Source organism: Hyposmocoma kahamanoa, unplaced genomic scaffold (assembly GCF_003589595.1).
Source record: "Hyposmocoma kahamanoa isolate Upper Pololo Valley unplaced genomic scaffold, ASM358959v1 157, whole genome shotgun sequence".
Classification (NCBI taxonomy): domain Eukaryota; kingdom Metazoa; phylum Arthropoda; class Insecta; order Lepidoptera; family Cosmopterigidae; genus Hyposmocoma; species Hyposmocoma kahamanoa.
In genome coordinates this window covers 2,472,124-2,494,828 of record NW_020653561.1, presented here as the reverse complement: position 1 = coordinate 2,494,828, position 22,705 = coordinate 2,472,124, and the positions used below count along the sequence as shown (strand labels likewise).

At 36.5% G+C, this 22,705-nt stretch overlaps 1 protein-coding gene across 1 annotated transcript; it reads left to right on the top strand.

Annotated features, from left to right (window-relative positions):
• Nucleotides 1-2,781: 2,781 nt before the first annotated feature.
• Nucleotides 2,782-6,677, top strand: LOC113240592 (amphoterin-induced protein 1-like). Its single transcript, XM_026477932.1, has 2 exons — nt 2,782-4,225; nt 5,821-6,677. Exons 1-2 carry the CDS (start codon nt 2,782-2,784, stop codon nt 6,675-6,677), a joined length of 2,301 nt encoding a protein of 766 aa, XP_026333717.1.
• Nucleotides 6,678-22,705: the final 16,028 nt, after the last annotated feature.

Below are 22,705 nucleotides of genomic sequence, written 5' to 3'. Positions count from 1 at the left end.
GAGACGCATGAATCGCGTGAGCGGTTAATAATTTTACCAAGAGTCTATACTACCTTAGTGCGAATTCAAATTTTTCCCGTACTAAACGGTTCATTCTGCTTGTGTCGAGCGACAGAGACACTGGTTTTATTTCAGAATTTATTTTTTTGTTATTTAAAAAAATAATTGGTCTATATAAACTACCTATTGAATACATTGGTTTTCTTGTGAAATTTCCAGGTAAGTTTGTGTTTTCTTTTCTATTATGAAAAGTTTTTAACAATCGTGTTTTCACACCATGTACTAATCAATGCCATTTCAGGTTGTATAGACTCTTAATACGATTACAAAGAACGAATTGAATCTTTTAAGAAAACGAAACCAAAAACATGTTTGGATTTCTTTGTTTTCCTAAATCAAAATCACAAGCCATTCCTTCATGCATTATTCAACTACGTTCACTTAATTAACCACAAACGGTAAATTAGTAGCAAGGCACTGTTTACATTAAGATTAAACATTGGCGTAACTACTATGTCATTAAATCAATGTAATTATCCATCGTCTGATTCCACTAAAACCAATATGATACTTACAGTTGTGAATTTGTAATAACGGTAAGCTCCATTATGCCTTATAGCTAGCCTATATAGGCCTCCTCTCACACATCACAGCTGTAGTTCGCACTGGGGCATAATGCGAATCTTTCGAAATTGCTTTACAGATGTGTGCAGGTTTCCTCAAGATGTTTTACTTCACCGAAAAGCTCATAGTAAATTTCAAATTAAATTTTGCACATAAATTTGGAAAACTCATAGTCAACCCGGTAGAACCAGTAGGCTACCATTAGCCTACTTCGTCGAATTCGATTCGGTCGGGCAGCTTTTGGGAAGCTCCGGAACGTCTTCTCGTCCGCAATACCGCAGTCCTTGAAGCCAAAAGTGTTCTCGACGACTTCTTCAAACGTGATCACAAATCACTCAACGAGCTATGGAGCCAACAATGCTCGGTATTTTTCTACGTGATCAAATCAGAAATGAGGCGATCCGTAGAAGAACGAAAGTCACCGACGTAGCCCAAAGGATTAGCAAGTTGAAGTGGCAGTGGGCAGGGCACATATCTCGTAGAACTGACGGTCGTTGGGGCAGAAAGGTTCTCGAATGGAGACCACGAACCGGAAAGCGTTCAATGACGGATGACCTGGTAAGGGCGGCAGGTAAACAATACACGTTGCGTCCGACCGACTAGTCTGCCAATCTTTGGGGAGGCCTATGTTCAGCAATGGACATGATGACGATGATGAGCCTACTCTTTTTTATACCTTTAGTATTATCCCTTGAAAGCTTACAACATAATTCAGTTCAAGGAGTGGGCTTAGGTCATAGTTTGTCGCGCTAATCCAATGCGGGTTGGCAATTTAACATGTTTTCCAAGGTTGTGAACCTTCTTCATTTATTACGATGTTTTCTTTCACCGGGAGCGAGAAATAATGCTTCTGCTTCTAAATATTCACAAATGTACATGCCGCCAAAGGTACCGCACACATCGAACTCTTAATTGAAAAGCAACCTTTCTCCCACGGGACTATCACCGTAACCAACAAATTCAAATAAAATAAGAATAAAATAAACATATAAAATTCCTCATTATTGCCTCGAATTATAAACAAAACAACTATGAAAACATTAAAAATAACACCGCTCAAGTTATTAACTAAACATTAACAGCACAGGAGGCAAAAGGAGGTATCTCAGTTAGTGCTGCCACTGTCCAAGAGAGTCTCAACGCGCAAATTCTTTATTTCTTTGCGAGATATAGGTATTGAGACGTTACAAGAATACATTTTGATCATTATGTGAGGCGCATCACAGCAGATGTAGTTTTCAATATCTTTATGTAGACACGCATTTAGTAACTTGCGTACTATACTAATGCAGGCAATGGCGTGACGTGCTGTCTACCCATACACTCGTCTTACTTTGTAGCGCGTTAAATCGTAATAAGTGGAAGAAGGGAAAAGAAGCCTTTGCCTTGCCTGAACATCTGAAAAATGAAAAAAATACTAATGGAGTCCAATCAGTCATAAAACTAAATAATGAAGAAGAATTGTGATACTTTTTTATTGTCTAGTATTGTGTAAGAGTAAAAAAAACTGATTTGTAACAGTAAGATTTATTCAAAATATTAGACAAGTGGCGCTCTGAATTAAAAACTGGTAGTAGTGGCGGTACATAATAATAATAATAAATGTATAGAATCTCTGGTTTAAAAAGTTAAAGGAAAATAAATTATTTTTTCCTATAATGTACAATGTCATAACATTTATCATTGTTACAAATAAATAATGATGCCTTCGAATTCTACACAATTTTTTAATTGTTCAAAACTTGTAGTTTCATTCGGAACCTTATTGTAAGATGTTAAAACCGTTATATTCTCATGACGCAAAGCAGTAGTTTTGCACAGTGTAGGCAGTTATTCAGAATGACGTGTTTGTGTGATAAATTTAAATAAATTAAGACGACGTTTGTTTGTTTCAGACACAAGGTTAGACACCTTGCACTTTTAATTTTGAAGGGTTACGTACTTACTATGGTTTTGTAACTGGCTTTTAAGAAACCTGAGTGAGAGAGTGATTGTAAAAATCCCTGGGAATCTGACAAGTCCTTATTTGTAAATTAAATGTTGTTAAAAATAATGCCTAAAATAATATTATTATTCATTGTTACAGAACCCCAATGAGGCAAGCGGCGTGTATTGAACAGGAATGCAACCACACGTGGCAATGACCATCATAGCAAAATGGCTCATAAAGCTTGGAAGACATGGGTGAAAATCGCTTTCATACCCCTCGCGTTACTCACCACCACAGTCGCCGATTTCACGGAATGTCAGAGACCATGCGACTGTCGATGGCAATCCGGGAACAAAGCCGCCATATGCTCAAATTCTAGTCTAAGAACAATTCCATCAAATCTCAGCAGTGATATTCAAATACTAGACCTCTCCAATAATAATCTTCAACAACTATACCAAGAAGCATTCAAAAAAGTCGGCCTAACCAACCTGAAAAAACTCTTCCTAAAAGAATGTAACATCGAAACAATCCACAAAGCAACCTTCACAACTCTAGCTATCATGATTGAACTAGATTTGTCTAAGAACAGAATCCGATACCTCCACCCGGACACGTTCAAAGGCACAGAGAAACTAAGATTAATAAACTTAAGCAACAACTACATAGACAAGTTAGAGGACGGCTTGTTTCGCAATTTGAAGTTCCTTCAGAAAGTCGAGGTGAGCAATAATAGGATAGTCCGGATAGGGACTAAAGCGTTCGTGAATTTGCCACAATTGAAGATACTGCGATTTGATGGAAATAACTTGAGCCACATGAAACCGGAAACTTTGATGGCGCTCAGAAACTTATCAGGCCTCGATCTGCACAACAATCCGTGGCGTTGCGATTGCAACCTGCAAGCGTTTAGAGATTGGGTCATCACTCATAACTTGTACACTCCTCCCACCTCGTGCGCAGAGCCGCCGTCTGTGAAAGACAAACTTTGGAATGAATTAGACTCGTCCAACTTTGCTTGTCGGCCTACTATTTTGGAGCCACTGCCAGACGCAACGGTCAAAAGTTACGATGAAAACATTACCCTAACTTGCAAAGTAGTCGGTAATCCGACACCTGAAGTCATTTGGCGGTACAACGGAAAGACTGTTGAAATGAAAGCGTTCGGGGAAATTAGATATATCGTGTCTGAGAATACTATGGATTTAATTAGATGGGTAAATCTTACCATAGTAAACGCGCGTTATAGCGACAGAGGGAATTACACATGTATAGCGGAGAATCCAGGTGGTAGAGATGAGAAAACTCTAACATTGGTACTATCGAAATACGGTGGTTACCACACCATAGCTGGTCTAGATACAGATACATTTGCTATACTAATAGGCTGTCTGACTGCCATTGTAATTATATTTGGAGCGGTCATGACTGTTTGCTACTTTACTTCACAGAATAGCGAACTCAAAAGACTGATTAAGACGGACACGCGTTCTTCAAACGGAGAGGCGTTAATTGAATCTGTGGCCTCTGACACAGAGAAGGGGTTGAAACCGGAAATAAATCCAGTAACTAAGCCCCCTAGAAAGTACGATCCACCGCCCTCTCTCACCAGTGAAGTGACAGAGATGTCAGAACTGAACAGGACTTTGTTGGATAGTGAATCTGCGCTAAGTAAGTGATTAAGTACTTTCTTAATGTTATAGTCACTGATATTTTAAATATGCAGTGTGTTTTTTAACTGGGACAGTATTGAGAAATCCGAAACCATAGAAGAGATATAGGGAAACTGTATTAGGAACCTAATAAAATGTGCCAAAATAATATATGAAAAAACATTTTATTGAACTTGACCTCTGCTCTCCCATTTTTTTCTTTTGGTTCCTAAAACAGTTTCCCTGTATCTCCCATGCTTTCGGATCCCCCTATACCGTCCCAGTTAAAAAAACACACAGTATACTACCACTGTGTCATTCATAATAAAATTGGAACAAAATATTACCTTTAAAACCACTTCTGTATTTTAGCATCATGAAAACTACGAGCAATGAAGGAGTTGAAACAAACTTTTACTTCCACTTAGTCGCCAACACAATCTATCTTCAATGTTCACAAAAGTCGTTTGTTCTAAAGAACCTTTTATTTATCATTTAACGTCGTCAAGAAAATAGTAAGAAGTTTCTTTATTCCTTCAAACATGTATTTGCTTTTTATAGTACTTAACAGCTTTTTTACTTTAACCTTTTATTAATTTAGACTTTCTTTCGCTATAGAAAGGCCGAAAAAAAAGTACTTAAACCGCAGAATTTTCATTAATTTCATTTAAATTGTTGAATTTAAAATTCAAAACGAATATTTAAGACTAGTTGGTGCCCACGACATTGTCTGCGTAGAATAAGTACTTCAAGTTAAGTAGCCTACCGTACTATTTTTATAGTTTTATTGTTTTTCCATACAAATTGTCATCCCCTATTTCGCCTATGTCCACCTAGGTCCCATCTATCTCCATACCAAAATTCATCAATATTGATTCAGAGGTTTAGACGTAAAAACGTATCAGACAGACAGAAAAATTACTTGCGCTTTTGTATTGAATATTAGTTTGGATGTATCGAATAAAATTAGGCCGTAGTTAAGACGATGCCTAATGGTTTGTCCTACCGTCTCTCGAGCAGCGGCCGTGGGTTTGAATCCGGACTCGCACGTCTGAGTTTCTCGGAATTGTATCAAATGACAACACGCATCATGCTAGCGTAATGGACTATGGCCTAAAACCTCTCCTGGGAACCCGTGTCCAGTGGTGAGACGTAAAAATGGGTTAATGAGTAACACCTCTATGGTTATGCATGTAACTTTTCTCAATCACTGCTGTATGCAGTTTATATTGTTAACTATTGTCGAAAAGTAAGCCTTATTAAAGAAGTTTCCGTCAATTATCAGTTTTGTTCTGTGCCACATAGATGCAAGTAAAGGAATAATTCCATGTAATTTATTACTATTACACTCAACTATTTTCAGTAAAACATTCTCAACGTTCGCGTGCTTTGGCCGTTGGACCATAAAATTTAATGAGGTCCCCGCTCCTTTGTGCCAAGGCTCGATTGAAGTTACAAACAGTTCTCGTGCCAAATTTTTATTTGAACGTCAAAGGGTTAAAATTTCATTACATCTTCAATTGAAACTAATTTCTCATTTTATTACACTGTTAGAGGTGAAATAAATACGTTTTCCAGAAATATGAGTTAAAAAAAATCTTGCTTTGTCCACAGCTTCTACTGAAGACAACAGTCGGATTTTAGAAGTAGAACTTCCAAATATATCTCAGGAGACATTATTGTTGAATCGTTTAACGCAAGAGCACCAGGCCTACCCACCAGATCTCCTATCATTTCCTCGTATTGGAGGCGTGCAAGTTTCACCGGCTGGTGGGATGTCTTTAGATCGACAAATAACCCACACTACGGAGAGCCCTATAAAATCTCCAGCTTATGGAGTAACAGCAACTAATTCTAGTTTGTACGACAGATATCAATCTCAAGGCCCCATACCGTTCACAAGTTCAAAAGGCTACGTAACTTTACCAAGGAGACCACGAACACATCTTCCCGAAAGTCGACCGCAAGTATTTTCAACACTCAACGGCGTGATACCTTATTACGACAACTTTAACATGAAACTATTTGGTAATGGAGCAAATTACTACAGTTTAAACAAAAGCGAAATGGATTTAGGGCCTGTCAATAAGTTGAGCCAAAATCTAAACGATTCTGAAGAAATGGAAATTCCTTCTCCAGCTCCTGGTACTCCTCATGCAACGATACCTAGAAGTAGTCTAAGCTCTCCAAATATACATAACCAACTCTTGATGCTCCAGGCTATGTCGATCAATGCTGCTCAAGGGAGAATTCCAAAACCATCAGAGCAAAGGCCTTTGAAAGTAATGCTAGCTGAAAACGAAGGGCTGTTAAAGAATTCTCGGGATAGGTTAGGTTACAGTGTTAACGTGGTCAGTGGTACTTTAAGGACACGAACTGTGCCTAAGCCTCCTCCAAAACCGCGGAAGAGAAGTGCTTGCGACATGAAAGAACCTTTTTTGAACACTGGAGAGAATGCTACCCAAGTGTAGAATAAAATGCTTACGTGTAAGTCCATTCAACTTTTTGGCGGAGATCCAAAACTTTGTAGTGAAAACTAAAAATTTCTGAAAACTGGTTAAGCTTAGACATAGTGAGTACATAACCAATTAGTGTAATTTTTTATCGCTAAAAAAATGATAGTTTCTAAATGAAGAGTTGAAAGATTTTAATGAGTGATTTTCGTGAAATTGCTAACACATTATGTTCGTTATTGAAGAGAATGGGATTTCCCGTTCCCTCTTCTAGTGTCTGAAAGTAGACGTCAAAGATTTTTCAGATCATTATTATTTTATTTGATCGAACTGGGACCTTTTATATAAATCCTCCATTTTCAAACGTAAAATGTTACGCTGAATCAATTTTGTTTAGAATAACCATCCATATGGCTTTAATCTTATAGATTTTTTTTCTTTATCTCCTAATTTTATTGTTTATTTTGTATCGTTAGACTCATATTCACTTAGCTTTGCATTTGCAGTTTTAAGATGACATTCATTTATGTTGCCTGATTTGGGATATTTTTATGATTTCTTCTATCTCTTTTTTGTTTTCTTTTATAAACTTAACATTATATCGCACCCTGAGTTATAAACTGACCAAATTCAAAAATTTTTGAAAATTTATTAGAAATGTTACATAATATGTGGCATCAGCCAAATGTGCCATTTCGTTGGTGTCAAACATCATTACTCTATACATTATAATAAAGAAGGTATTCTGTTGTTTCTATTTTTTTTTTCAAATAAATTACGTCAGGTTTCCTGAAAATGTCAAATTTCAAATTTTTTAATGTTATTACTGTGAATGTGATAAAATATCTAAGCAAAAATGTTTTGTTATTTATCAATGTCATTCAATAACAAGTAGAAATTTTTTCAAATATCAGAAAAGTTACTTGTAAAGTCAGATATGTATGTAATGACACCGCCTACTACGCGTAACGTTACAAATATTAGTAACAATTATTTGTAAGTCTTTTTTGCTTTGTCAAGTAACATGTTCAAGATTAACAAATGCGATTGGCGCATAATAAAAACAGTTATACAGAACTAAATTTGCAGTTTGTGCACCTTTTCAATTAAATTGAACTACAGTTGATATTGTTTACACAATTAATATTACTTTTGCTCAGTATATTTCTTTCTTAGAATAATAACGCATAGAATGATAGTTTCATATCAAACAAACTGTCACAAGTGAGGCAAAAATCAAATTCATGTAGGCTAGTGTTAGTAGTAGGTTAATTTTCGGTTTTAGTGAATATTTATAAAAAAATAGAAGTTGAAACTCCCTTGTGGAATGTGATGTTAGTATCTATTTTATGTTTGACTGACATATTTTTACACTCATTTACCGCACATTTCGGAATTTTTAGCTAAAATTCTGGAGCTGTTCGCGGTGCAAGTTGACTTTGAGCACTGAAGGCCCGCCCGCTCGTGTAGGGCCTTTGGGAGCGCTTCAATTTGCCTCACTTAGCGTGTGCGGGCTAGGTTTCTATGCGTTATTATTCTAAGATTTCTTTTATGAAAATTAAAAAGAGAAATCTTACATAATATTTCATAATTTTGTAAAACAAATGTACATTAGCTTGTAAAATTTGTTGAACAATAAGTCATTATTTAGGTATTATTAATACCTTATTATTACGATATTTTAAAGTAAAATTCGAAACCATTTTTGCAATACATAAATGTAGATACATATTTGTCAATGTATATATATAATTATAGTACATTATTGCAGAAGCCGGGAAGTAAGGGATTGTTGGACGAGTATGAGTTACAAGGACGAGCGTCAGCGAGGCCTTATATTAATACGAGTCAAGCAATCCCCGTTCCCGCCGAGGCATGTACAGAATTTTTCTCAAACAATGCGAGGAAATAATAGAAGACTAAAGAGAGGAAGATGTATATTAGAAAAAGTAAAAAACATATTAATTATCATTAAAATTTGTACAATACAATTGCTAAAAGAAAACGTTATTGTTTTCCAGGCTCATTATAGTCCGCTGACCTCTGATGATGTGTTTGAATCTGTATCTGTTTCGTTATTACTCTTCTCACTAGCACTCATTTTCGCGCCCAAAATACAAAAAAGACGACAAAACAAAACACTTTAGTTTAAATGTTACCGCCATTTTCTTTTTTTTTTAAGTAAGCAGTACAGTTAGGTATTTTTAATTCTCGCAGTTATGAACACTGGGCAGATGGCTGTATGAGCTTTTTTTTTGCCTGTTTACGTAGTTCATTATTAGTAGGTACATTTAAAAGTTTAGAGAAGAGGACAGTAATGGATTTCCGTACTTACTTTGCAGGCCTTGGCCGGGAGAAGTCGCGTGGTCCATAAAAGACAAGCTTTCCGTGTTCACTTTTTGAAAGTAATGCAAACATTTCCGAGCATGTTTGAGAAAAATAATTTTGAAGATTTATGTGGATGTACCTATGTGTATGGGTCAATCTACTTTCTTACCGACACTCGTCTGTGACAAACTTTTTAAATAAAATTTAAATTTGGCAGTCTAAATCTAAAATGATATTTTTCCATTTTTATCATACGTTTATATAAAAAACTACATAAAGTCTGTGCCATGGGTAACGCAAAACTTCTTCCTAAAACCCTGAATATTTACGTATCTTCGTAACAAAAATTATGAATAGTCATCGTAACAAAAATTATTTGATTATGGTACATGAAAGTCTTATGCCTTCAAATTAGACGCTTATAGAAGTGCTACAGTAAACTTTAGTTCACTTATTATGATTGCAAAAGTGACGCGCGCTAAATATTGTATGAAAATAAGTGCGCGCGTAAGCGCGACTGCAGCGCCACTGTGGAGCCACCGCAGCGTAAGCTTTTAATTTGAAGGTGCCCGTGCCCTTAGCTCTATTCTAATTTAAAAAAAAATTAAAAAGTTCTGTTACTGCACCAAACACAACCACAATGAAACAATTGAGTTTTTCATGAATATTTTCAAAAATAATTCATACCCATTTCACAGCTGTGCGTACGGTCCGTACGGACTGTCCGCCTGCGGGTTATCCGCAGTGCTGCGAATCGAATATTTAAATTAATGCAGATATTCACGGAAGACGGTCGCCTACAATGAACGCACGGGTGGCTTGTGCGGAGTTCACGCGTCACTGTAAAACGATGTTCCACGCGTTACTCCGCTCCGGTGTCCCGCACGGAAGGCCCGCAGATAACTCCGTACTGCTCTGAAAACTAGCTTAAAGTATCAATCTAATTAAAAAAAAATATAAATTAAAATATCAATAGTTATTACAACTATCATAATATCAATACAGATTAGAACTATCAAATACCATTCATCATAGTGTCACTAAAAAAGTTGATAGACCCATATGAAAATAATTTTGAAGCCTATTTTAATTATATTAATAATTTTAAATCCTATGTTAATTTATATACTATAATATGTTTAAAGGCATGCTGTACCATTGAATTATAACATTAAGGATAAATTCCAATTTTAACAATAGTTGTATCTAATATTGGTGCTTACGAAAATAACAAATAAAATGCAATATAATCAAAGCTTTGGTTTTTCATATAAAAATGTACATAAATAAATGGAAATAATAACCTAGTTGATTGATAAAGAGGATATATTCAAGTTTTCTTAAAATGTATAGACAAATAATTATATATAATTGTATGATGTATGAAATCCTTATTTGATGGTGAAAATTCAGTTATATTTTTTTTTAAACAATATCGTAAATAAGTCATCCACTTATCTAGTGTCCATACCCTAGTATTACCAGCCCTATAATCATCTAACTTGAATGCCGATATGACCTTCATGGGGAAATATTGAACACTACATTTTCTAAACTCCTTGAACTTATTTTTACAAAGAGAGATAAGCAACACGCCTAACCACAGTATTTGCAGGGCCAGTTTAAATCGCAAAGACCAGAGGGGCACTGCCACTGCGTCTGTCACCCTGTGATCAGTGGCGGAGCGTGGGGGTGGAGAGGGAGCCATGGCCCCCGGCGGCACAGTAATTGAGGCACCAGCGAGCGCGGCCGAACCATATCATTAGTTTTTTACTTAAAACTAGAAAATAAAGTCCAATATTTAAAAAAAATTATAATATCTTGAACAACACAAAGGTATGACAGGCGAGCATAAATACACAATCAAGTCGATCCTGCCCGAACGAACTACTTTTCTAATCGAGAGAATAGAGGGAACAGCACATAATAAAGCGTTGCTTACAGCGTCTTCGGTGGTGGGGGAAGTCAAGTAGAATTCTTTTTTACGAATTAAATAGTTAATATAGTTAATGTTTTTGATAGAATATACTTTAAATATGTATTAATAATAAAACTGCAAATTAATAACAATTTGCTTGCAGTAGTAACCAAACAACAAATAAAAACAAAATAATTTCTTTAAAACTTCTTTCTTATTTTTTAGTTCTTCTTTTTTACTTCTTTATTAGTTTCACAATTAGGTATTCAAAGAACATTAAGTTAAGGGGCACTACATAGAACACAATTAGATGAAATTCAATTTGGAGAATGGTTTTTAATCAATCAATGCCTCTCTCGTGAGTTTATGTGTAATTTATGGTGGTCTGTGTGTGTGTGTGCATGGCTCCTGCGAAACAGGGTTTCCCTAGTGTGGGTCTATGAGTAGGCGTTATTATTATTATTGTTATTATTATTACCTATTTCTGCCGCCAAGCAGTAATATGAGTATTACTGGGTTCCGGTTTAGGAGGGTAAGGGTGCTGGTGAAATTATAGGCACATGCGACTTTCAACTTATGTCTCAGAGTGACGGGCGCAATGGCAGTGTCCCTAAAAACCTTGCGATTTAAAGCTCTGAGTGGCACAGCAACTGTTATGGATAGGAGTGTCGCTTATCACGAGGTGCACGACTTGGTCGTCCTGTCACTTGGTGTTGTAAAAAAAATGTTTTAAACGGCGATAGAATTCGTCACCTCTTGTAGACTTGTGAAATTGAAATGGAAAAAAAAACAAAATCCCTTTACCATTGTCATTATTGTTATTGAGAATGTTTGTGAATTAACTCCACTAGTTTTGTTATGACTTATTAATACAAAGATCAAACATATAGAAAAAATTCTTCAAACCAATGGGACCTGAACCCACATGCTGCACCGTAGCATTGCTCTTACCAACTGAGCCACAGGTCAAGTTATCTAGTTGTGGAAATTCTCCTATGTGTTTTTGTTATAGGTCCTTGTACTCCTTTTCGGCAGTCGCCGCCACTAGTGACATCTAGTGTGAGAGTGAGAGATTTTTAAACCATTATTATTTAATAAATTCATAACTGGATTAGCACTAGATAACGATGTTATTGGCTATAAGTAATTTTTATTTTGATAATTTTCCGACCTAGTTATAATCATTGCTGTGTAAATATTCCATAATTACAGATCAAGATTGTTTGTGTTTAAGTATATACTTATAAACATGAAAGACCTTTTTTACGGACTATAAACGCTTTTATAACAACGTGAAGGTAGTTTCTCGAAAAACATTATTAGCTCCGAAGTAATTTTGTAACGTAAAAGAAAATGAGACTTAATACGTTGCTCAGAGTGTTCCATCTACTTGTTTCATTTAATGACACTTCGTTATTTAAAAGAACACTCTTTGTGTTATTTGCAACCTTGGTGTAATAATGTCATATCTGCAAAATGGGAATTTTTCTAATTAGTCTATACTACCTATGCTCAAAATTAAATTTTTTAAAGTATATGTAAAGTACGTATTGAGTACAGCGGTTTTCTTGTAAAATTTCGAGGTAAGTTTGTGTTTTTTTTCTATCGTGAAAATGTTTAGGAATCGTGTTTTCACACTGTACAGTAATCAGTATATATCCTCAGTTTTACTACATATTTTTTCCAAAGTGTTTGGTTCAACACTTTCATTCTTATGCGGAATCAACCAAAGCCATTTGAGGTAGTATAGACCCCTAAAAAAAGAGACTTATAAATTTTCGCATAATGTACATAATTTATCTGGTCTTGGGTTTTCGCGATTGAAGTGATACTATTTTTTCGGATCTAAATTGCGGTTATTTGTGTTTTCAAACAAACCAACAACAACAAAAACAATGGTCAGTCAACCGAGTTAGCGGTGACCATGGGACAGATACAGTAACGAGGTTCTAGTGTGTACGCGTAAAACAGTTTTCACTCGCTAGAATGAGAGTTATCGTCGGATCACTGCGAACCGCGCGCATTCCTCAAGCTCGCAAACTATGTGCACACTATGATTTTTGGTAACATAACATGCAACGGATAGGTACAGCTTGCTAGTGAGTATCCGGCTTAAAGGACCGGAAACGTCGGTTTGTTTGAAAAAACACATATTCTCGATTTAGATTCGAAAAAAAATATTATAAATTCACATGTACATAATTTGTAGCATCGTATTTTTCTATTGATTTTCACGTGATTATTATCACTTTATTATACCAAGGCTGCGAATTTTAATTTTATTATAATTTGGATATAGAAAAGTACATTCCGATGCCTTGAAGGTACTATTTCAAATTGCAGTCTAGAGACTATATTAGCGAACACGATCGATCGAGTTTCATCAGTTTCATGTCAGTTATGATGCGTTGGTTGGGTACACGGCGTAGAAATCTTCCTTCCGCGCAAATGCGTTCACGAGTCTTCCGTTTTGCGTTGCGGAGAGACGTGCGCTCCGCCTTGTCTTTGTTTTGGTTGTATTGGACACGTGGACGCTGCTGCTCTGTAATTGGCCAGTGATGCTGTCCTCCGCAAACGTTTCTTGTTGCTTGCGTGGAAATATCAAGCTTGCTAGTTACCAAACTCACGCAACGCAAAGAAACCCAATGCAAAGCAAGCGGCTGACGCAAGCGAGCGACTCGTGAACTGAACAGTCCTACCTGCGCGTACGCGACAGATCTTTGCGTGTGCGCGAAGCGAGTCACGCAAGCAAGCGAAAAACGCAAGTGACTCAAACTAAACAACTCGTGAACCAAATTAATGGTCATTCTAAAACTACTGTTCACTATCTAATTTCCAGTGCAATTTTTATTATTTAAATATTCGAGTATATTATACGCGAATATTAAATAATATTGCACGATAAGAAAACGAATATATTAATAACAAAAATTACCTCGGATATTAGGTATTGAACCACTAGTGAACACTAGTCCGAGAATGACCGTTTAATAGAGACCGTTGGTAATTGTCATCTACGATATTGTCACTTGAACTGTTTCGCCTGCGGTCTGAAACTACAGAACTGAAATGGCACCTTCAAACAAATTGAAACTTTTTGTTTAATACAAAAAACTGTATAAATGTAAATATTAGCTAATTTGAATTATAAAGAGTAAAGTGTATATTGCATGGTCACGTTGGATAGAGAGATTGTTGGACCAATAATATTATGGAAGGCATGAAAAGCGTACATTACGTTAATGAAAATAAAGAATGATTTGAGAATTTTATATGTGTTTTCATTTTTATCTTATTTTTATAAGGTGTTGTACAGTCGATATCCAAAGATATCTGATCATACACATTCAACAGAAAAGTGTAAAGAAATTTCAGCTTTATGGTTGAAATTTGTATTTTGTATTTAAGAAAGTACAAGTTACAGATCAAATTGGCCTAAAAAGTTTCTTAAAAAAAGCAGCCCTCATGGAAGAATGGCATAAGTGGAGTTACGTCAAAAATGTTTATAGCTCCATTAGATACAGAAATATATAACCAACATCCTCTCCAATTCTTATAACTCTATCGATTAATATTGTAAACAGAATACGTAACTCCGCCTATGCCATTCTTCCATGAGGGTTGCGACTGTCATTCACCAGTGACGCTATAAGAAAGTGTTAGCAAAATGCGGCTTACCAAATTACGGCTCACAGGTTAGTTTATTTATTTATTCATTTATTGCATTCTCACTTTTATATTATTTTTAGTACAGTGGCTTGTAAATATACAAATGACAGCATATAAGGGCAGCAAAGTGATAAGAGTACTTATTACAAAAGTAGTAAAATGATAATATTAAATAAATCATTACAATTACACACACATAAGATAAATTGAGAAGGATTATAGGTTAAAGGTTTATTTCACTTCACTCTTATCTCAGAACCAAAGGTTGGTTGGAGGTGTCCTAGGGCATCGACCTGATTGAATTGATTCCACAAAATAATCAATTTTGAAAGTTCAAACTGTCAGCTGAAAAAATTAGAAGAGTGTAATAAGCTTAATTGCATAAAAAAGAAACAAGGACTATATAAAGATATCGGGCTTTTTTTATCGGGTAGAAATATTTTGAAAAAATCATCTTCTGTAAAATTTGTTTTTGTCGCTTCCACTAAGTCGTGGGTATTGGCTCGGTATATCTACACCTACATATAAAATAAATTATTCTTGGATTTCTTATTTTCCCGATATTTCGGAATGGTTACACGCTCCATGGTCACGGGTTGACTGATCAGCGGCAGAATATCTCTCTACACACTATAACCTAGAAAGCAGATCAGAGTCCAACCTATCAGCTTAAGAACTCTGTTTGAGTTCTCTCGCACTCTGCACAAGCAAGATGGCACCTTTTTTTGCATTAGCGCGTAAAAATCATCATACCCGAAGCCCTGCAGTAGCGAAGAAGCCCATACAGAGTCCTGAACTTCTAGGTGAAACTGACCCAACGACTGCTCGTGTAGAATGTCTAGCATGAAACGTGATTTTGACTTCAGTGTACAACAAGCAATCGTATGAACCCTTATTATTGCCCCGAATAGCTAAAGTCTTGCATCCCTTTCTATGTCAAGTCACACAAGTTTTTCATTCATAAAGATTTTTCTGACCGGCTTAAGGCGAATTCGTGTCAATAGGTTAGAGTATTAGCTGTATATAAAAAAACCTTTAAATCTATCCTTGAAAATAAAATAAAATAAACAAGCTAATAACATAAAACAGCAAGTCACAACGAAAATTGGACAGGAAACATGAAAAATAACAGAAAGAACTCATTCGACATAACTCCATTAAATTATACTCCTCGTAATTACGTTGCGGACAAGCAATTACGATGGAAATGGTAAATTTTTAGTCCAATGTAAGGCTCTTTATGTATAACCATAAGATATATCAAATTCATTCGATATTGTCAGATGCGGAGGGAATAATAGATTGGCGACATAGAATCAATTTAATGACGGCGACCTCGTTGGCTCAAAGGTTTGGACTGTAGGCACTGGACGAGGTGGTTCCAGGTACGATTCCCGGTAGGACCTATTTGAGAAATAAATTTATCTAGATTGGTTCTGGTATGGGTGTTCAAGATAGTGCCATGGAGTGAATTCCGTTGCTCTGGTACTTCTTCTTATCATCTTGATGGCATACACTATAATTCTTATCATCCAGGGTACACCAGATGCACCCAGGTACAGGAAAGGAATGGTAGGCTCTTTTCATGCACATAGTACTTATAGTACAGTAAATACCCTACGTTCGGTGGTAACAGAGAGTGGGCAGAATTAGCTGCTGATGAAGGTGATGGACACACTAAAAAAAACTACATTGTGTTGCTGGGCTAAAACATGAAGTTTATATTCGAGCCATCGAAGAGAGACCAATAAGTCAAACATCTTTTGCAGCATTTATCTTTCTTAAAGCACTTACCAAAGTGGACTTCGACGTGAAACGGTAAAACCAATGACTTCAATAAATTGTTTGTACCTAAAAGTTTTGTGACGTGATTAATATTAGACATGAGTGGTTGATGACTTGACCATCCTGTAGAGAGTCCGAGGTTGGTTTGTTTGTAAAAACAGGTGCGAAAAAATAGTTCTATTTCAAATGTGTTTTTGTAATACAATATAATACCATAGTACGAGTATTTGTATATTACCTACACAAACAACAATTGTACCACACACAAATGAAAAACAATAGAGAAATATTTTTGTTATTGATGTTAGAGAAAATATTATTTTCTCTAACATCGTTGGATTCTCCAACTGCATTATTTCACAATGAACCAGTTCATTTAAGAATGAAAGCTATCTCATTTGGATCAGATGAAGGAATAGACAACTTCTACCTAAAGTCTTACAAAAGCGATGAGGGAAACATAACATAATAAGGTTTGAAGGCACATAATCAACTAGAAACCGAATGGCCACGATTCTCAGTAACGAGGGATCGATTCGGAAAAAAATACCGCATTTCACTGGCCTTTTCGTTAATGAATTACGAGCCATTGAGATTTGAACTTTGTTTATAATTTAGGTTGAATTTTTTTTTGCTCTCCATTGGACAACCAGTGTAAATCCCAAAAACGCAATCCATGTTAATATCCATCAGAAGGGAAATGACAGGCGAGAGAGGATTACAAATTTTATGCCAACCACGTAATTCACTTGTTTCCATAAATATTCATTTTATCATTTGACGGCCACACCTGCTGTATTGTGGGATTAGGATGTGTCGCAATGTCAAGTTAAATAAATCAAAATTACTGTCTTTTTTACATTTCGTTTTTATGAATTGATCGTTAATTGACTCGAATATTTCGAAACGATGCCAGCTCACAGGACGGTGAAAAGGGTCCGCATGAAACGATCTAGTGGCCGACAACTTGTTCGGCACAAATACCGATGGAGGGACGAAGTGGGGAAAAACCTCCGTGCTTGCATGCAGAGAACTGGAAGAAGATTGTACAAGACGCTCTGGCGGCAATTCGTAACGAAGGTCTTGCGAAGTGGGTCTTCGGATCGAAGAGCTAGCGAAGTGAATATTTTAATCGTATGGATCTTTAGTCTTATGAGCAACCTAACTTAGTCTGGTGTTAACAACAATTTATAATATTTTATATAAGTGAGATGGACGTAATTCTAAGAGGCATGAGACACGGTTACCGCCTTGAAGATTTCTGTAGTTGCTCAAAATTTGTTTCATCGATTGATCTACAAAAATGAACAATAAGAGACATTAACTCCTTCAATATAGCATTAAATAACTTAATTATTGATAAAGTATCATCAATGTCTAAACCAATAACAATTTTCTCAAGGATCTGTATAATAAACACTTCAGATGAAGTGCCTATTACATTCATTTTCCAAGTGGTACTTGTATTAATTAGCTCACTTAATTTTCATTTAAACGATTCTGTAATATATTTACATAGAGTACCAATGGATTACGAAAATCTAAAATGAACTTTATTCAATATACTTCAAGGATGAGCAATAGTGTCCCTCCAGTTAACCCCGAAAAAACATGAAAAATCAACGCGCATTATACATAATCAGACAAAAAGATGACTGTCCTGTCAAGTGACAGCCTTTTTAAAAACTTAATGGTTATCTTAGGAGGCAATAAATCAAGCGTTGCGTAAAAGGTATGTATTATCATGGTTTCTCTGCCGACATTTTGCGGGGGACAATGAATAGGGTACAAATTTAGGTCGCCACTAATTTGGTTTGCTTTATCTCGTGAACGGAGAAGATTAATTCCGTACCCAGTTTTTGTGTTTTTACAAAAATGTCATGAGATAAGGCTTATAGCACGTCACTTAGACGTTTATCAGAAAGGTACAAAAGTTCGAATTGTCTAGCTTTTTAAAATTGTCTCCAATAGTTTTATATATAATACAGAAAAATAATGTTAAAGAAATTGTCTTTTTGTTTCTATCAATCTAGCAGGTCTAAGAAGCAGTAGAGCTGCTTGTGGAAGGGTTTGTCCAGTACTGCCATCTTACCTATTTCTGCCGCCAAGCAGTTATGTGAGCATTAAAAGCACACGGGATTTGTCGACTTGTCTTGGCATGACGGGCACAGTGGCAGCGCCCTTCAGATCTTTGCGATTTAAAGCTCTAAGTGGCACTGCAACAGTTATGAGCTGCAACAGTGTCACTAATGACCAGGCGCACGACTTATTCGTCCCGTCACTTGATATCAAAAAACGAGACCCCGTGTGGGTCTAGGACGCTACAATACCGAAATTATTATAGATGCCGTATCTCCATAGTTAGAAAATAAAGTGTGATGAATTATTAAAAGTTATGGGACAGAAGTTGTTGTTCATAATGTAAGTAATAATAGTCTTTCAAGTTGTTAGTATTTTGCAAATAACTCTGAATGCCGCTAAATTTGAATGCTATATTTTCATTACAACGAACACTGAGCTTTTGCGTGATCACTGCATCCGATGCGTTTCAGTTCCGAATCCGAACTATATAAATGTAGAAAATTTAGACCCACTTCAGATGTCGCTTGTGCACTAAGTCCGAGATAAAATGATACCTATGAAATTTGGACCGTCATTACCCGGATTTGGAACTGATACAAATCGGACGTAGTGGACAAACGCTCTAATATTGTTAGAGTCAGAATCACTTCACATATCATGTACATTTCGATATACATGGGGTCTTTCGAGGTGAAGTCAGCTAATTTTAAATTATCTCAGTTGTGTGTCCACAAAGTATCAATCTGCTGCGGACCATCAAGAAGCGCAATTTTTTTTAGAATATCAAGTGACGGGATGAACAAGTCGTGCGCTTGATGGTAAACTAGATTTAAATCGCTAAGATCTGAGGGGGGTCACCGTCAAAACCGGAACACAGTACTGCTGACATTACTACTTGGCGGCAGTACCTACTACCCTGGGCGAATTCTTTCACAAAGTGCTCTATTGCTACGAAGCACATATCTCGGTCTTGTGACGCGATAGATCCCGACAGTTTCAACTTATGGTGATGGGAAAAGATGAAGGCAAGAGACGCGCTGGAAGACGTAAAAGTCATGGTTACGCTACACAAGGAAGTGGAAAAGAGCCACGAGCGCTGAACAACTGTTTCCTTTGGCTGTGGACAGGGACAAATTTGCCACATTGACGGTCAACCTCTAATAGTGGAGAGACACTTTAAGAAAAAGAAGAAGGGTGTCAATAGCAGAATTTTGTTCGTTTGGTAATCGAGTTCAACTTAACTTATTCAACTGAAATTGCAATTTTTTGGTATTCAAATTTTCAATTCGATGGCACGTCGATGACATAGTTTACTGATTATGTGAGATGAAAAACACATTTAATTTGAAGACCAAATCGCTGCTTAAACGAGATAAAACTTAATATACATTGGGCGCACTATAAGTTTCCGGAACTGGCCACTCACATAAACAATATTTGAAAAGTAATTCCATCATTTGAAAATGGAACTCTTTGGCTGTAGAATACAGTTTGTTTCATCTGACTGTCACTTGTTTTTACATTGTCGCGTCATTTTAGAAATTGGTTGTCTACATCACCATGGATTTAACTCGTGAAAATTTTCGTAGTATGATTTTCTACGGCTTTAAGTGTATTTGAACAGCTCTGCAGTACTTTGCTCGGCTTTAAACTGCTTTTGGCGATGAAGCACCATACAAGACGACTATTTACAGCTGGTTTGCAGAATTCAAACGCGGTCGTGTAAATCTCAGTAGCGAATTTCGTGATGGTCGCCCGTCCACTGCTGTGAACAACAAAAACATCGATGCTGTCCGCCGTATGATCAAAACAAACAGGTATGTGACATACCATGAGATTCGGGCATCCTTAGGCATAGGCATGAGTCAAATACAATCAATACTATACAAACATTTGGGTGTAAAAATGCTGTGCTCTTGGTGGATCCCACACAATTTGACTGAAGCTCAAAAAACGTATCGCGTCACTTGGTGCAATGCCATGCTTACCAGATTCAACGAAGGAGCTTCAAATTTGGTGTGGGATAAGTAACAGGTGACGAAACATGGATTTATAGCTACGATCCCAAAACAAAGCAGCAATCGAGCGTATGGGTCTTTCGAGATGAACCGAAACTAACGAAAGTGGCGGGCGTGCAAAGTACCTCTAAGCGGATGATTGCTTCTTTTTTTAACAAAATAGGATACGTGGCTACTGTTGCTTTGGAGAATCGTTGTACTGTGAATAGGGATTGGTACACGAATATTTGTTTGCCGGAAGTTATTGACAAACTCCGTAAAAATAAGCGTGAACACCATATCATCTTGCACCACGATAATGCCAATTCTCACACGGCCAGATTGACAAATGAAGTTTTTAAGGGGAACAACGTTGACCTTATGAGCCATCCCGCGTACAGTCCCGACCTGGCACCTTGTCACTTTTATTTATTTCCAAAAATTAAGAACCAACGCGGTCAACGAATTTCATCACCAAAAGAGGCTGTCGAAGAGCATGAAAAATATGTTTCAGAGATTGTCACGAAGGAATAAATTGGTTTATTCGTATGAAAAAGTGCATTAACGCTAACGGAGAATATTTTGAGAAACAATAAATAGCATAGTAATTTACATGGTAGTTTAGTAAGGCCTCATCGATCGTTATTGATTGAGTGAATGAATGCCATCACTGTCCTTCCACTGATAGTTTATTGAGACTCAACTGCCATTGCAACTTGATTACAGCAGAATAACAAATATTGTCATAATTGCATTATAATGTTAGTGGAGTCCCGCTAGAATTATAATGCCCAGTGGTCTTTGTTCATCACATGCATTGATATACGTATCTATACGGTTTTATAAATTGATCTTATATTGTATTCAAGAACAATTTAAACAAACAATATTCGATACAAAAGAGTTGTATAATTAGCGCGATTAAAACGCTTTGAATATTTAATTAACTTGTACTAATTATTATAGCCACACGCAATTGGCCTCAGGGACGTAAGGAATTCTTATTAAAATTCTACAATAACAATAGGTGTAAGTGGAAAGTTGTTAAGGGGAGTCAGCCGGGGAGAAGCGGGTAAAACTGTTTTGCTAGAACATAAACGGTTTAGATATTTACTATTAAATAATGGTCTTACTAGAAATATACGGTACGCCCTAAGGTCTGTCTAAACAATGTTCTAATGAGTTCTACGATAAGATGTTCTTTCTCTGATCATATAAAATGAAGATAAAAGTCTATAATTATTTAAGAATAAAATAACTAGCTTTGTACATAATTTTCATATGGAGATATTTATCTTTATGTAAAGCCCTATTAGTCATTCACATTTATCCCAAAATTTGCAAAATACTCAGCGGTTTAACAACACGCCGCGACGCCCGCTGCCCCGCCAGTCACCATCAGGCGATTGTCGATGTTGGATCTATGTAATTTTTTTTCCACCAGTTCTTATTTTATTCATATTAATTTTCAGCTCGCAGATTATGCGAGCGCCTGCCTTTTGTGGTTTTCGCGCTGGAACTGCCAGACGCTATACCAACTAAGCCACGGAACGAACCAACGGACCCAACGAATTTTTCTATGTGCTCGCGTCGTGTCTTTGTACTTGGTTTTTCAACGACCTTTTGTAGTCGTAGCGCCATCTATGAAAAATCTATGAAAGATTTATCACCCAGTTAGTACCTTTACAGCTACTAGTCCTGGCGAGAGATGTCGCTATTCACTGTATTTTAATTTTTTATTGAATTGATATTCAATTATTTTTTGTGAAATTACTCCACTAGTTTGTGTACAATAATGTGTGCTGCAGAAATCCTATTTAATAAATAATAATGAAACGTGTTTTCACACTTAAACTGCCTCTGTGGCCGAACGGTTACCATGCCGGACTGCCACGCAGAGGTCCCAGGTTCGATTCCCGGGCCGGGAGAGGTACTTGTATGGCCTACATTTATTTCTCTCGTGAGTTTGGGTGTAGTTTGTGGTTGTCTATGTGTGTGTCCATGGCACCCGCGACACAGGGTTTCCCTAGTGCGGGGCTATGTTGAGTGTGAGCGTTATTATTATTATAGGTTAGTTAAGTAGGTATTTTCTGCCATCTAGGTGAAATGAATTACTTAATTTTCGTTTAAATTTGATGAATAACTCAACGACACACACAGTGCACTATTCGTAATCAAAATGACCTCTCTTACTACTTTCCAAACTGTGATTTAATTATTCAAATGGTAAATAAATGACCTTCTTCACTGCTTAAATGCAATCATAC

Bases quoted from the DNA above. Each gene is read 5' to 3' on its own strand.
- LOC113240592 (XM_026477932.1), top strand. From the start codon at position 2,782: ATGGCTCATAAAGCTTGGAAGACATGGGTGAAAATCGCTTTCATACCC. The intron at 4,226-5,820 runs GTAAGTGATTAA...CTTTGTCCACAG, and splicing joins GGATAGTGAATCTGCGCTAA to CTTCTACTGAAGACAACAGT.